This window comes from Gopherus evgoodei, chromosome 2, assembly GCF_007399415.2.
Source record: "Gopherus evgoodei ecotype Sinaloan lineage chromosome 2, rGopEvg1_v1.p, whole genome shotgun sequence".
NCBI lineage: Eukaryota > Metazoa > Chordata > Testudines > Testudinidae > Gopherus > Gopherus evgoodei.
Genome location: NC_044323.1, coordinates 296,558,633 through 296,573,788, shown reverse-complemented (window position 1 = coordinate 296,573,788; position 15,156 = coordinate 296,558,633). Strand labels below are relative to the sequence as shown.

Genomic DNA, 15,156 nt, shown 5'->3' with positions numbered 1-15,156 from the left:
CGCTGCTGAGCAGCACCGGATAGCTCACTTGGGTGTGTTTGATGTAGTGTGATGAGGAAAGGAGCTGCTGCTGATCCGACCCCCCGCCCATGGTGTCTGATGCAGCAGTAAGCAGAGACCGTTAGCTGTCTTCCAAGCTCGGCTTCCAAGTCCCAGTGAAGAAACCTCCAGAGAATTGCAGAGCAAAGAGTCCTCCTCTTGCACACTCGTGTGCACATGTGCTCATGCTTCTCCTTTGTGCTGTCTCAGGCTCATTTACACACTGGGCCTATCCTGATCAGAAACTTAGCGGCAGTTTGCTCAGCTCTGGTTTTAATACCATTGCTTCCCTTGGACAGGCGGTTGAGTTAGTGCCACTTGGGGCTAATATGCTCACAACCCTTTCCCCGTGCTGTGCTCCAGTCTCTCGCTCCCATCTCCTACAGGGAGGACGTGGCAGCAGTGGGACCCAGGGGCTGGTGGTATGCAGGCAGCGAGTGGATTCGAGTGGAGCCTTGCCTGGGAACAGACTGACCAGCCCTGGCTATAGCAGGTCCCCAGCAAGCTCCAGCCTGGGGTGATGAATTTGCAGCTGTCCCCCAACACTCCTGTTTGTCTGGGGATACAGGTGCCCATAAAAACCAAACCTGTATCTAGTAAACTCGGTTTTATTTGCCATCTGTTTGTCAGTAACTTGAGCTTGTAACTGTAACTTTAGATTCCTCCTAGAGCCTTTGTAGTGAACCTCCATCTGGGACCCTGAAAAACCCCAGGACTTCAAAGGGAGGCTGCTCGGAGAGCTGTGCTGGTCATTCTTGTGTGGTGCATGTCAAGGTCAAAACCACCTATTGCCAGCAAACTCCTGTGATCCTTAGCAGGGAAAGAAAGTTCTCTCTCACGGGCCATGTTCTGCCACTTCCTTCTGCTGGGGAGATGAGGCCAGACCCACCTGTTCTGGGTCACTTCCCCTTCAGTTTATCCACAGCACCTTCCCATCTCTGCCGCTGACTTACTGCAGGGCTTTGGGCAAGTCATTTCCCCTCTGGGGCTAATATTGACCTACTTCAAGGGACTGTTTGTGAAGCTTGGTAGGAATTTGCTCACATTTAGAAAGTGCTTTGAGATCCTCAGATGTGTTGTATTAATTGAGATGGAATAAATGGGCCCAAAGGTGTAACGTGACGTGAAACTGTCCAACACAGGGGTTCCCAACGCGGTGCCTGCGGGAGCATCTAAATGCACTCGTGTCCTGGCCGGCGGTGAAGCATCCGCCGAAATGCCACTGAATTTCTGTGGCATTTCGGCGGCGACGCCTCTCAATAACGCCACTTGCCGCTGACAAGCAACGTCATCTAGAGGCGTCGCTGAAATGCCACAGAAATTGGACGGCATTTCGGCGGATGCTTCACCGCCGCCACGGGGTGAAAAGGTTGGGGACCACTGGTCCAACACTAAACAGTGTTAAGCAGAGTTTGGGGTTTGATACGCAGAGAGCTGCCTGCTTAGTCCCTGGCAAACACCCCAGTAACGCGCTTTTTAACCTTTCCCAAAGGATGCGGAAAAGGAGGAAACCCATTTGAAATGTCAGGCAATGGGTAAAGCTTTCATTTTAGTAACATCCCTTGTTTCCTTTCCCTCTAGCTGGACAGAGAATTTTAGAAGGAAAATGCCCCTGGTCTGACAGCCTCTTAGCTGTTGCTAGAGATAGGAATGACTGTCCTTTTGGGGAAGAGACACCTTGGTAGAGATGGGCTGAAGCTGCTGCTAAAGTCCAGTCCCGTTTCATAAGAGAGAAATGACAACAAACATGCACGCAAGGGGAATGCAAAGCAGCAAAGATAGCAAATACAGCTTCTGTCTCTGGTGTTCTCCGACTTGCAACCTCGCGGCTGGAAAACACTAGCATGGCATGCGGTTTGATCAGCTGCTCCGAGACTTGGCAAACTTTGGAGCAGCATCGGATGTTCAGGGCATTGCATTTAGCTGCCTTTCTGATCACAAAATGACCAGTCTTGTCTGACTATGCTAGATGCTCATTAGACAGCAGGCAAAAGGAGAGGGCTGGGAAGGAGGAGAAATAAAGCAAGGAAGAAAAAGGACACGGGGTGGAGGGGGAGACACGTGTTCGAGATTTAGTGGTGATGTCATCAGTTTCCCTCTCTGGCCTGGTCTGGTCAGGTCATCTCTCAGGGCTAGGATGTAGCCTGTGGGGCTGGCAGCCATAATGGTGCCCTCCCCTGGTCTTGCAGTCAGCGTCACGAAGGCACCTTTTTCCCCAAAAAGTCTCCTTTTGAGGACCCCAAAAGGGAGAAGTGGTGGAAAACCCCTTCCCTCCCCTCCTTATTTTGTTCACCAATTAGGCCTAATTTCTGACATTCCAATTTTGTTCACTGATTTCAGGCCCCACCCTTCTGGTTACCAGCCATGATCTTAACACAGTCCTCGAGTTATGTCCGGGGCTAATTCAGTCTGTCTCCGGTTGTGCCTTTTCCCCTCAGCATTTGTTGTTCTCGGTTTCTGTGGCTCTTTAGAAACTTTCTCGCAGATCTGACAGGTGCGCTCACAATTAGGGTGCATTTGTAGGCCCAATTATCACAGCAGCTGAGAACGCAAAGTGTCTGGTTTTCTGCTGCAGTTCCTGCGTCTCCCTGGGCTTGGGATCCCCCTGGGGAAGGGCAGAGTGCTCGCTGTACAAGGCACTCCAGGCCCGGCCCGGTAATGGTGCTGTCTCTTTCCTACTACAGCTGCGACTGATAGACTGGGGCCTGGCTGAGTTCTACCATCCTGGGCAGGAGTACAATGTTCGCGTGGCCTCCAGGTATTTCAAGGGACCGGAGCTCTTGGTAGACTACCAGGTACGTGAAGAAGCCGAGCAGGTGAACAGTGCCAGCTGCTGGCCATGTCAGTCCTTGCAGTGATTGCGCAGCCTTTGTACAGGTCCTCGTTCCTCGTCGGCTCCTTGGAGGGAGTGGAAATACACACTTGCAGGTGGTGGGGGTGCAGCTGTTCTATCCCCCCAGACACACCATGCAGGGCTGGGCACTGTCTGTGCAGCTTTCCCCTAAGAAGGGGTGTTACAGGTTAAGACATCGGGGCTGATTCTCGGAGAAAAGAGAGACTGTGGCATCAAACTAGAGTCTGTCCAAGGGGTGGAAGGGATACCATGGATGGAGGGGAGGGGACCTGGCCAGGATGAGGCCATGCTGAAAGGTGTAGGGGAGGGGACAAGTGAGGCAGTGAATATAAACGAGTGCGACACAGCTGGGAGGGCTCCTCCGGGAGGAGAAAGGAAGGTGGTAGAAGAGTGACCATGAAATGCAGGTGAAACCTAGGCCTATGAACAAGAGACTGAGGGCCCTGGGCTAACGGCATCTTGGAAGAGGAACTGTCAGCCAAACTGACACCCCCTGTTCTCTGCTGGAGGCTGAGGGATCTCCTCGGGGTTTGTGGTGCTGGAGGACAGGGCCTGATCTCTCTCCTGAGCCAGTGGTAACCGGCTGGGGGTGCTTGGAGCTGCTGCTGACTCCCAGCTCTCTCCCCTTGGCTTTTCCAGATGTATGACTACAGCCTGGACATGTGGAGTTTAGGCTGCATGTTGGCCAGTATGATCTTCCGGAAGGAGCCCTTCTTCCACGGCCATGATAATTATGACCAGGTGAGCTGAGGGTGTCGGGGCGCAGGACCCCACACAGCCCCTCCTTTACCCTCTAGCTCTCTTTCTGCACAAACCAGGTGAGACTCGGTGGATGAGAGAGGGGTCTAAAGAATGCGTCAGTGCTCTGTTCTCTGAAGTATCGGCTCCGGCAGCCCTGCACTTGCCAGCAATCCTAGAACAGACCAGCCACCAGCTCTCCGGCGCAATCCTAGGACAACAGACCGGCCCTCTAGAGAACCAGGACAATAACCACCTGCACAGGCAGTGCAATATCCGACCAGGGCGTGCAGCCTCGTGTGCGCGGCACCCAGAGATAACTAGGGGGCTGCACCCAGGGCTTCATTTGTAATGAAAGGGGGGGCCAGGCTCAAGCAATTGTTTTATTTTCATAAATGAAGCTGCCAGGCCCGGCGGCGCCGGGGCTCTGAACCACCGGGCCCGGCGGCGCTGGGGCTCAGCCCTGGCAAGCCCTGGCACAAGTTAAGCCCTGGTTGTACCCTTTGTTGCTTCTGTAGGCTGAGTTCATTGCATGTACCAGAGACTTGTTGCATCCCTCCATCCCCCCACAAGCTCCCTGTGTGCCACCCTCCCATACCCCTGTATTTCAGCGACTCCCTGCAGCCCAACTCTGCCCCTCCATCATGCCGGGGCACCCCTGCTTCTCCCACTGTTGCTTCTCCTGGGAGATGAAACTGTCGACACACTGAGTCACTGTCGGAAGGATGGGTGAAGCTGAGGTGGGGGTGTTAATGACAAACCTCAACTGGTTCTTTGAGCTATAGACAACTGCCAAGGTGCTCGAGACTAGGGCTCTGTGCCCCCCACCCCCCCGTTTCGCCCCACACCACTGGAACTCTGCCCACTGAAGCCGAGAGCGTTCCCTGACATGGGCTGGAGAAGACATTCCCAAGTTAATGCTCGATCTGAACAGAGAAAGGCCATCCTTGAGCAAAGGGCCTTACGACTTAGCTGACAAACAAGGCTCGTGTCAGGGCTACACTACAAACGTGCATCGGCGCAGCTGTCCCGCTGTAGTGCGTCTGGTGAAGATGCTCTAAGCTGACAGGAAACGGCTCTCCATCGGCTTAACCCGCCTCGGTAGCTGTGGCACCCACAGCGCTGTCTGCACGGGAGGCTAGGTCGGTATAACTGCGTCACTCGAGGGTGGATTTTTCACACCCCTGAGTGATGTAGTTATCCCAAAGTAAGTGTGTGGTGTAGTCCTGGTCTTGGTGTACATGTATCCTGGCACGGCTGTGTTGGTGGGTGTGAAATAACCACTGCCCTAGTGCCATAGCTGTGCTGGCAACCCCCCAGCTGTGCTGACAACCGCAGCTCTGCCAACAGACGGGAGCTGCTGTCAGCACAGCTAATGCTGCCTGGAGGTGCTATTCCTACGCGGGCTGGAAATCTCCTGCTGGCGTCCATGCTAGGGGGCTAGTCTGCATCGGTTCTGTTGTGCAGACATAGCTGAAATCATAGTGCCCTTCAAACCTTGCTGTCAGCCAGGCCCTGGGACCTCCCCTTCACCCTCACTCGTCTCAGCTGGCCTGTCACCTCTGCTGTCAGCAGCAGCTGAGCAGAGACCCTTCACTGCACTCTGCAGATCCTCCACAGGCCCAGGCTCCTTCAAGGGCCGAGGGGAAGCCTACACGGGGCTCCCCTCTCCTGAGTCAGGGGGAGCAGCAGTAAACATGGATGTGCTGGCGTTACTGATGCCAATGGTCTAGCTCTGTTGAATGCTGACCTAGGGCCTTGTAACCCACCCTCTTAGCCTCCGAAAGTAGGGGCCTGGTGTATCGCACCTCACTGGGGTGTTAAATCGGCTGTTAGTGGGCAGCCCCCAGAGGAATGTCTAGAAGGGTGGGGCGATCCCTACAGACGTGCTCTGGTTCCAAGCAGAGCCTCCCCACTGTGTGCATTGTCTCTGTGTTGTCCCTGTAGCGCTTGGCACAAAGGCTCCCAGTGTCAGGCAGTGAAGGGCTGGGAGGCCTGCAGCTAGGCCTCGCGTTCTGTCTCTGTGCTCTGCTGCTGGATCACAGATGCCGGACTTGCTTGGTATGGAAAATCACGTACAGCCCAGATGTGGCCTGGTGACCCTGGCCACTCAGGTAGGATTTGCCTACGTGCCATTGGATTTAGTGGTTCTTCTTTCTCTCCCCTCCCCCAGCTTGTGCGGATCGCGAAGGTGCTGGGAACGGAGGACCTGTACGACTACATTGACAAGTACAACATAGAGCTGGATCCCCGCTTCAATGATATCCTAGGCAGGTGGGTGCTGGGGCAGCTGGAGTTCCTGCCTCTCCTTCCCTTCCTGAATCTCCCCTGAGGATGTCCTGACCTAGCCTCTCCCCAGGGCAGGGAAGTAGCAGTCTCATTGCACTGGCAACGCTTGACCCCTGCGTGGTCTTTTCTCCAGCTGGTGAGATGAGCTTTCCTCTGGCCTCTGTCTGTGGGCTGGAGCTATTGCTGCAGGGAGTGGCGGTGCTGAAAGCTAAGGTTTAGACCTGGGTGCTGAAAGCTAAGGTTTAGTCCTGGGTGCTGAAAGCTAAGGTTTAGTCCTGGGTGCTGAAAGCTAAGGTTTAGTCCTGGGTGCTGAAAGCTAAGGTTTAGTCCTGGGTGCTGAAAGCTAAGGTTTAGTCCTGGGTGCTGAAAGCTAAGGTTTAGTCCTGGGTGCTGAAAGCTAAGGTTTAGTCCTGGGTGCTGAAAGCTAAGGTTTAGACCTGGGTGCTGAAAGCTAAGGTTTAGACCTGGGTGCTGAAAGCTAAGGTTTAGTCCTGGGTGCTGAAAGCTAAGGTTTAGTCCTGGGTGCTGAAAGCTAAGGTTTAGTCCTGGGTGCTGAAAGCTAAGGTTTAGTCCTGGGTGCTGAAAGCTAAGGTTTAGTCCTGGGTGCTGAAAGCTAAGGTTTAGTCCTGGGTGCTGAAAGCTAAGGTTTAGTCCTGGGTGCTGAAAGCTAAGGTTTAGACCTGGGTGCTGAAAGCTAAGGTTTAGACCTGGGTGCTGAAAGCTAAGGTTTAGTCCTGGGTGCTGAAAGCTAAGGTTTAGACCTGGGTGCTGAAAGCTAAGGTTTAGTCCTGGGTGCTGAAAGCTAAGGTTTAGTCCTGGGTGCTGAAAGCTAAGGTTTAGTCCTGGGTGCTGAAAGCTAAGGTTTAGTCCTGGGTGCTGAAAGCTAAGGTTTAGTCCTGGGTGCTGAAAGCTAAGGTTTAGTCCTGGGTGCTGAAAGCTAAGGTTTAGACCTGGGTGCTGAAAGCTAAGGTTTAGACCTGGGTGCTGAAAGCTAAGGTTTAGACCTGGGTGCTGAAAGCTAAGGTTTAGTCCTGGGTGCTGAAAGCTAAGGTTTAGACCTGGGTGCTGAAAGCTAAGGTTTAGTCCTGGGTGCTGAAAGCTAAGGTTTAGTCCTGGGTGCTGAAAGCTAAGGTTTAGACCTGGGTGCTGAAAGCTAAGGTTTAGACCTGGGTGCTGAAAGCTAAGGTTTAGACCTGGGTGCTGAAAGCTAAGGTTTAGTCCTGGGTGCTGAAAGCTAAGGTTTAGTCCTGGGTGCTGAAAGCTAAGGTTTAGACCTGGGTGCTGAAAGCTAAGGTTTAGACCTGGGTGCTGAAAGCTAAGGTTTAGTCCTGGGTGCTGAAAGCTAAGGTTTAGACCTGGGTGCTGAAAGCTAAGGTTTAGTCCTGGGTGCTGAAAGCTAAGGTTTAGTCCTGGGTGCTGAAAGCTAAGGTTTAGACCTGGGTGCTGAAAGCTAAGGTTTAGTCCTGGGTGCTGAAAGCTAAGGTTTAGACCTGGGTGCTGAAAGCTAAGGTTTAGTCCTGGGTGCTGAAAGCTAAGGTTTAGTCCTGGGTGCTGAAAGCTAAGGTTTAGTCCTGGGTGCTGAAAGCTAAGGTTTAGACCTGGGTGCTGAAAGCTAAGGTTTAGACCTGGGTGCTGAAAGCTAAGGTTTAGACCTGGGTGCTGAAAGCTAAGGTTTAGACCTGGGTGCTGAAAGCTAAGGTTTAGACCTGGGTGCTGAAAGCTAAGGTTTAGACCTGGGTGCTGAAAGCTAAGGTTTAGTCCTGGGTGCTGAAAGCTAAGGTGTAGTCCTGGGTGCTGAAAGCTAAGGTGTAGTCCTGGGTGCTGAAAGCTAAGGTTTAGTCCTGGGTGCTGAAAGCTAAGGTTTAGACCTGGGTGCTGAAAGCTAAGGTTTAGACCTGGGTGCTGAAAGCTAAGGTTTAGACCTGGGTGCTGAAAGCTAAGGTTTAGTCCTGGGTGCTGAAAGCTAAGGTTTAGTCCTGGGTGCTGAAAGCTAAGGTTTAGTCCTGGGTGCTGAAAGCTAAGGTTTAGACCTGGGTGCTGAAAGCTAAGGTTTAGTCCTGGGTGCTGAAAGCTAAGGTTTAGTCCTGGGTGCTGAAAGCTAAGGTTTAGACCTGGGTGCTGAAAGCTAAGGTTTAGACCTGGGTGCTGAAAGCTAAGGTTTAGTCCTGGGTGCTGAAAGCTAAGGTTTAGTCCTGGGTGCTGAAAGCTAAGGTTTAGTCCTGGGTGCTGAAAGCTAAGGTTTAGTCCTGGGTGCTGAAAGCTAAGGTTTAGACCTGGGTGCTGAAAGCTAAGGTTTAGTCCTGGGTGCTGAAAGCTAAGGTTTAGTCCTGGGTGCTGAAAGCTAAGGTTTAGACCTGGGTGCTGAAAGCTAAGGTTTAGTCCTGGGTGCTGAAAGCTAAGGTTTAGTCCTGGGTGCTGAAAGCTAAGGTTTAGTCCTGGGTGCTGAAAGCTAAGGTTTAGACCTGGGTGCTGAAAGCTAAGGTTTAGTCCTGGGTGCTGAAAGCTAAGGTTTAGTCCTGGGTGCTGAAAGCTAAGGTTTAGACCTGGGTGCTGAAAGCTAAGGTTTAGTCCTGGGTGCTGAAAGCTAAGGTTTAGACCTGGGTGCTGAAAGCTAAGGTTTAGTCCTGGGTGCTGAAAGCTAAGGTTTAGTCCTGGGTGCTGAAAGCTAAGGTTTAGACCTGGGTGCTGAAAGCTAAGGTTTAGACCTGGGTGCTGAAAGCTAAGGTTTAGACCTGGGTGCTGAAAGCTAAGGTTTAGTCCTGGGTGCTGAAAGCTAAGGTTTAGTCCTGGGTGCTGAAAGCTAAGGTTTAGACCTGGGTGCTGAAAGCTAAGGTTTAGTCCTGGGTGCTGAAAGCTAAGGTTTAGACCTGGGTGCTGAAAGCTAAGGTTTAGTCCTGGGTGCTGAAAGCTAAGGTTTAGACCTGGGTGCTGAAAGCTAAGGTTTAGTCCTGGGTGCTGAAAGCTAAGGTTTAGTCCTGGGTGCTGAAAGCTAAGGTTTAGTCCTGGGTGCTGAAAGCTAAGGTTTAGACCTGGGTGCTGAAAGCTAAGGTTTAGTCCTGGGTGCTGAAAGCTAAGGTTTAGTCCTGGGTGCTGAAAGCTAAGGTTTAGACCTGGGTGCTGAAAGCTAAGGTTTAGACCTGGGTGCTGAAAGCTAAGGTTTAGACCTGGGTGCTGAAAGCTAAGGTTTAGACCTGGGTGCTGAAAGCTAAGGTTTAGTCCTGGGTGCTGAAAGCTAAGGTTTAGTCCTGGGTGCTGAAAGCTAAGGTTTAGTCCTGGGTGCTGAAAGCTAAGGTTTAGACCTGGGTGCTGAAAGCTAAGGTTTAGTCCTGGGTGCTGAAAGCTAAGGTTTAGTCCTGGGTGCTGAAAGCTAAGGTTTAGACCTGGGTGCTGAAAGCTAAGGTTTAGACCTGGGTGCTGAAAGCTAAGGTTTAGTCCTGGGTGCTGAAAGCTAAGGTTTAGTCCTGGGTGCTGAAAGCTAAGGTTTAGTCCTGGGTGCTGAAAGCTAAGGTTTAGACCTGGGTGCTGAAAGCTAAGGTTTAGACCTGGGTGCTGAAAGCTAAGGTTTAGTCCTGGGTGCTGAAAGCTAAGGTTTAGACCTGGGTGCTGAAAGCTAAGGTTTAGTCCTGGGTGCTGAAAGCTAAGGTTTAGACCTGGGTGCTGAAAGCTAAGGTTTAGACCTGGGTGCTGAAAGCTAAGGTTTAGTCCTGGGTGCTGAAAGCTAAGGTTTAGACCTGGGTGCTGAAAGCTAAGGTTTAGTCCTGGGTGCTGAAAGCTAAGGTTTAGACCTGGGTGCTGAAAGCTAAGGTTTAGTCCTGGGTGCTGAAAGCTAAGGTTTAGACCGCTCGCTGCAATCCCCTGGGGGATCCTGTTACTGCGAGAGCCTTCACTCTGGTCACACACTCCCAAGGGTTAATCGCCCCGTGAAACCATCTCTGAATCTTCGACATGCCTGGTCCCTGTCAATCCCCCTTGTTTTACTGCTCCCCAGTCACTGTCCATGGGGTGCAGTAGATCCTACCGCTGCCACCAGTTGTGACGGAGTCCCCGGGCACTGGTCTGGAACTACTGCTCACAAAGCCAGGCAGGACTCGGGGGAGCCCCCTCTCCCTTGGAGCAGACTGTCTGCAGGGCAGGAAGCTCACACGTAGCATTCAGCATGTGCTTCCCACAGCGAGTCCACCCAGTTGGGGTCCTGGGGAAGCCACAGGGTCCTGCACCCCCACTTTGCAGTCAGACGTGACTCTCAGCCAGCCAGTAACACAGAAGGTTTATTTAGACGACAGGAGCACAGTCCAAAACAGGTCTTGCCAGTACAGACAACAAGACCCACCTTAGTTAGGTCCATCTGGGGCCCAGGAAGGCCACAGCTCCATTGGGAGGCCCAAGCCTCCTTGGGGCTCCCCTCCATTTTCCAGCCAGCTTCCAAAAAAATCCCAACCCCCCACCAGCCCCTCTTCTCTGGGCTGTCTCTCTTTCCCCGACCAGAAGGTCACCTGATCTCTCTGTCTCCCACACCTTTAGCATCCCCTTGCAGGGGGAAGGGCCTGGCCATTAGTTGCCAGGCGACAGAGGGTCGGCCAGAGCTGAGGCCCCCCCACAGTATTCAGAGGGAACATTAAATCCAGTCCCACTTCATCACGCTATATACCCCCGACTAACTCTTGGGTGCTCTGGGGCAGGGAGCGGCCCAGTACTGCCGCTGGTGCTTGATGGCGGGGGCGGCACAGTGGCCTGAGACTGCCCCAGCAGCCCTGGAGTCAGACGCACAGGCTGCTGCAGAGTCACGAGGGTCCTGGAAAGTCACAGAATCCGTGATCTGTGACAGACTCACACCCAGTCAAGCTCCAGGAAGATAAACTGAGGCTGCTTTAGCCCTTGAATGGGAGCCTTCCCCAGAAAACGGGGTTCAGGAAGGGGTAAAGGTGATTCAGCAGGGGGAGCTCTTCCCTCGGAGCATGTACCATCCCCCAGTGTGGTGCCGGGGGTGCCGGCTGTTTTCTGGGGAGACCTCAAAGTGAGGCCCTGGGGTCTGAATTTCATTGGTAAACTTTGGAGGCCTTAGACAAAGCTGAAGCATTGTGTAGGAGAACTACAGGGAATCTCCCTCCCCACGTGTCGGAGAGAGACTGCAGGTCACATACGTGGGGGGCAGGAGAGGCTCTAATCCGTGTACCTAATACCCTGCACTTGGAGGCTCCATTCCCATGATTCCAGGTGGCTGTGGCAGCAGGTTCACGGAAGAACTCGTTTAGTAATAAAACTGAGACACTAAAGCTCTCAGGACACCGAGATGATGGGTTAGCCCTCGTGCCTAGCCAAATTCTGACTCAGGGCAGCATCTTCAGGGGAGTTCAGGGATCAGGGGAGTTCTCTCTAGCCCCTCAGATGAGACCTCAGCTCCCTGCAGAATAAAGCTGGTGATTTGGCTGAGGTAACCACATCCCTGCACTGGGCACCTCCAGAGCAGTGGCTTGGTGTAGCCGTGCTCTCTGTCCTGCCCCGGGTGGCTGTGTAGAGCCACCTGCAGAAAGAACAGAAGCAGGAGCTGATGACCAAGTGTGTGCTGGTTTGGGATTAAGTGGAGCAGTAAGGCTGGCTGGTTTCTCCATGTCGGAGAGTCAGGGTTTCTGGCTGGGTGCTGTGCTTCAGGTGGTGTCTCATCTGCGGGGAAAACGGTAGTGGACACTTCAGGGGGTGTCACCGTGCTATGGCGGGTTGCTGCTGTATGGGTAGGGCCCTACCAAATCACAGTCCATTTTGGTCAATTTCATGGTCATAGGATTTTAAAAATCATGAATTTCATGATTTCAGCTATTTCAGTCTGAAATGTCAGGGTGTTGTAATTGTAGGGGTGGTGTCGCAAGGTTATTGTGGGGAGGAGGCTTGTCGGATGGCCACCCTTCTGCGCTGCTGCTGCTGGCGGCGCTGCCTTCAGAGCCGGGCACCCGGCCAACAGGCGCCGCTCTCTGGCCCCCCAGCTCGGAAGGCAGCGCAGAAGTAAGGGTGGCAATACCGCAACCCCCCTAAAATAACCTTGTCCCTGCCCTTGTAACTCCCTTTTGCGTCAGGACCCCCGATTTGAGAAATGCTGCTCTCCCCTATAAAATCTATATAGTACAGGATAAAAGCACACACACGAGTAGATTTCGTGGTCGGTGACGTGTGTTTCATGGCTGTGAATTTGATAGGGCCCTATGCATGGGGCTGCAGAGAGCCTGGGTGCTGATGGCTGGGGCGAGTGTTAGTGAGGGGGAGTTCCAGGGGCATGGGCTAGGGTGCAGCAGGCTGGGGTCCAGGCTGGCTGTCTCCCTTGCAGACATTCCCGCAAGCGATGGGAGCGTTTCGTGCACAGTGAGAACCAGCACCTCGTGAGCACGGAGGCACTCGACTTCCTGGACAAGCTGCTGCGCTACGACCACCAGACGCGACTCACTGCCCGGGAGGCCATGGAGCACCCATACTTCTGTGCGTAGGAGCAGCGCCAGCGTCGCCTTCTCTCTCCTCCGGCCATTCTATCCTGGCTGCCCCCATTCCCTCTCAGCCCTTGGATCTCAGTCCCTGTCCCGCCTCGAGCTGTGCACTGTTGGGACCTCCCCAGTCTCCTGGACAAGTGTTACTCTGGCCACAGCACGGCCAGCGCCCTCCCGTGTCTGGGCAGCAGCTTCCTTTCTGCACCTCCCCTTGGTGCAGATACCTGGTCCCGCTCTATCATTGAGCAGCGTCTCTTGGCCTCTCTGGCAGCCCCATGGGTCAGTTCTTGGTCCTCTGCCCTTCTCTCTTCCTGCTCAGCCGTCTGCACTTTCCTTTCTCCCCACGCCCTGCTCGAGCACTGCCCGTTCCTACCCAGGCACTGCACCTGTAAAATGACGACTGGCCATCAGAATTGGGTGAAGCAACGCGGCTTAGACATGCTGCTCCCTGTGGGGAGAGACCAGCCCCCCAAGAGCTGGATTCCCTCCCGGGGGCACCTGCTGGCAGTGAGCTGGTTCCCTGTCTCTTACGGGAGTGGAGCATCCTGTCTTCAAGCGCCCGGATTTCCCACTTGCTTCCCCCACCTTGGGTGTAGCTTCACCTTTGACCCTGAGTGCGGCTCCTCCCCTGTCTGTGGCCACCTGCCAGCACCTCCCACTGGCCTGCTGCGTGGCTGCTGCTGTCCCTGGCTGCAGGCTATCAGGGAGGGTGAGGGAGACCCTCCGGAAGCACCCAGCTCTCTCTATGGGGTTGTCTCTTGTGCGTGCGGATGCTCGTCTTATTCACCCTTTCCCTTGCAGATCCCATAGCGAAAGATCCAGCCAGGATGGGCCCCTCAGCTGGACTGTCAGCCAGTAACACACCTGTCAGCGCCTCCAGTATGTTGGCAGGTAGGGTCCTGTGTTCTGGAGCCCTGTGGTACTGAGGAGCAGTGACTCCGGTCAGGGAAGACGGGAAAGGCTGCCCTTCCTGTGCCACCCGCCTGACTCCCTCTGTAGGGAGCTGGATTGGCATTGGGGGCCCGGCCTTCGCGCTAGAGCGGGGTAGGAGGTGCCATGAGGAGCAGCCTCTGGCCTGTTCCGTCCCTGCCATTGTTCCTTTGCTGCCTCTGCTGGCCTGACTCTCTACCCTCTCCCTGGCACAGGTCTTACCTCAATGTCTGCAGCCCAGCCCATTGGCAGCTTGGCCGCATCGCCCGTCATCTCCTCTCCAAACGCTCTGGGGTCGCCGGTTCCTGGTGCAGCTGGAGTGCAGCCCTGAACTCAGTTCTCAGCTTCCAGCTTCGAGCCCCACCATGGCTGCGCTTGCCTCCTATGCACCTGCCCTATTCCGCCAAGCGCTGATCCACTCTGCCATCTGCGAGCAGCAGCTTTCCAGAAGGCAGGAACCGGGGGGCTCTCTGGAATTTTATTTGTATTTCTGTTGAGTATGAAAAAAGAGCAAAAACATAGGTTCCTTTTTCCCTCTGTGCAGTAACGATCTCAAACTCTCTGGCTATGGCCGAAGGCTGATCTTGTTGTCTGTCCGGGTAAAGAGTTAGCCGCATTCTTCTCATGAGGATCATGGTTAGTGATGCAACGACAATGTAGAAATTTAAAATGGATAATAAAATTTATTTTCTATGTCGCTAACAGGACAGCATGGCCAGTGGCTTGGTGTGGGGCCAGAGACTTGAGCAAAAGCCTCTGAGTGGCTTGGTGTATCCTGGGCAGGGAGTGTCTCGGGTGACGACCACTAGCAAGGGTTGAGGATAGTAATGCTCCTTCTGGAGAACCTGGATTTTAAGGCCAGAAGTGGAACTGTTCTGATCACCTAGTCTGACCCCCAACTATCATTCATTCCCCTCTGTTGCCATAGGCAGGGGCTGGAATCCCCTGGCGTGTCCCCTCGCTCACTCACCTCCATCTGAACGTACCGATCGGTTAGTATTTATCTGTTTTCTAGGCTGTGCCAAGGGAGCTGTGTGTGGAGTGTTTGCACTGGGAATCGTCCTGTTTGTCCCTCCTTCCTTGTGAGGTCCCAAAGTTCGGGCCCCAGCCCCAGCCCAACATCTGCACAGCAGTTTTACAGCCTGAGCCCCGGCCAGCTGTGTAGACACCCTCTAAATCCAAGGACGGGAGGAAGCATAGGTCCAGGGTTACAGCTGGTGTCCTGACTCTGTGCTGCAGCACTGATAGGGCCTTCATGCTTTTGGCTTTCAAATCTGAAACACCTGCTTCTGCAAACTCATCCGTTGCTGCACACCTAGAGGGGAGCTGATGCTGCTGAACTCTCTGGTATCTATCAAGCGAAGACTTTGTCAACCACACGTCTTCTCAGGGACCCTTCCTCTGTTAGCTGTTCCAGAGCTTGGGTTGGAGACACTGGTGAGCAGCGGAGGTCTCAGCTTTCAGAGGTGACCTCTCTGCCACCAGTGATGATGACCAAAAATCCTCTGGTCCAGGAACCTGCCCAGCAGCTGGGCACTGTGTAATCTCCTCAGTGAGGACAGATCTACCAAGAGCACCTTAATCAGTTTGCAGACCCCACTATGTTCCTATGCCTTCCACGGCAGGGAGGGATGTTCCCCGTGAGCTCTGTCCAGGGAAGATTTTGGGCTGCCGGTGCAGAGCATTGAGACCTGATGAGGCTGTTGCCACTTGCTGTCTTCTCCAACTGATGGCTGCCATGGTTTCCTGGCACTTCTAGGAAGGACTATGGCTGGCTTGGTGTTCAGGGGAAGGCTGCCACCTTTTTGCTGTTTTTCAAGCCGATGCAGGTTGCCC

The 15,156-nt window shown here is 53.8% G+C and overlaps 1 protein-coding gene across 3 annotated transcripts in view; it reads left to right on the top strand.

The window, feature by feature from the left end:
* Positions 1–14,024, top strand: part of LOC115647216 (casein kinase II subunit alpha-like) — a 46,529-nt gene extending 32,505 nt beyond the window's left edge. For 2 of the 3 annotated variants that reach the window (XM_030554041.1, XM_030554042.1), the window contains 6 exons: positions 2,724–2,834; positions 3,533–3,634; positions 5,805–5,905; positions 12,237–12,385; positions 13,192–13,281; positions 13,536–13,651. In XM_030554041.1, the coding sequence (XP_030409901.1) occupies positions 2,724–2,834; positions 3,533–3,634; positions 5,805–5,905; positions 12,237–12,385; positions 13,192–13,281; positions 13,536–13,651 (669 nt within the window). Of the gene's footprint in view, positions 1–2,723; positions 2,835–3,532; positions 3,635–5,804; positions 5,906–12,236; positions 12,386–13,191; positions 13,282–13,535 lie in introns of all 3 variants that reach the window. The other variant, XM_030554043.1, reaches the window with a different exon arrangement.
* Positions 14,025–15,156: the final 1,132 nt, after the last annotated feature.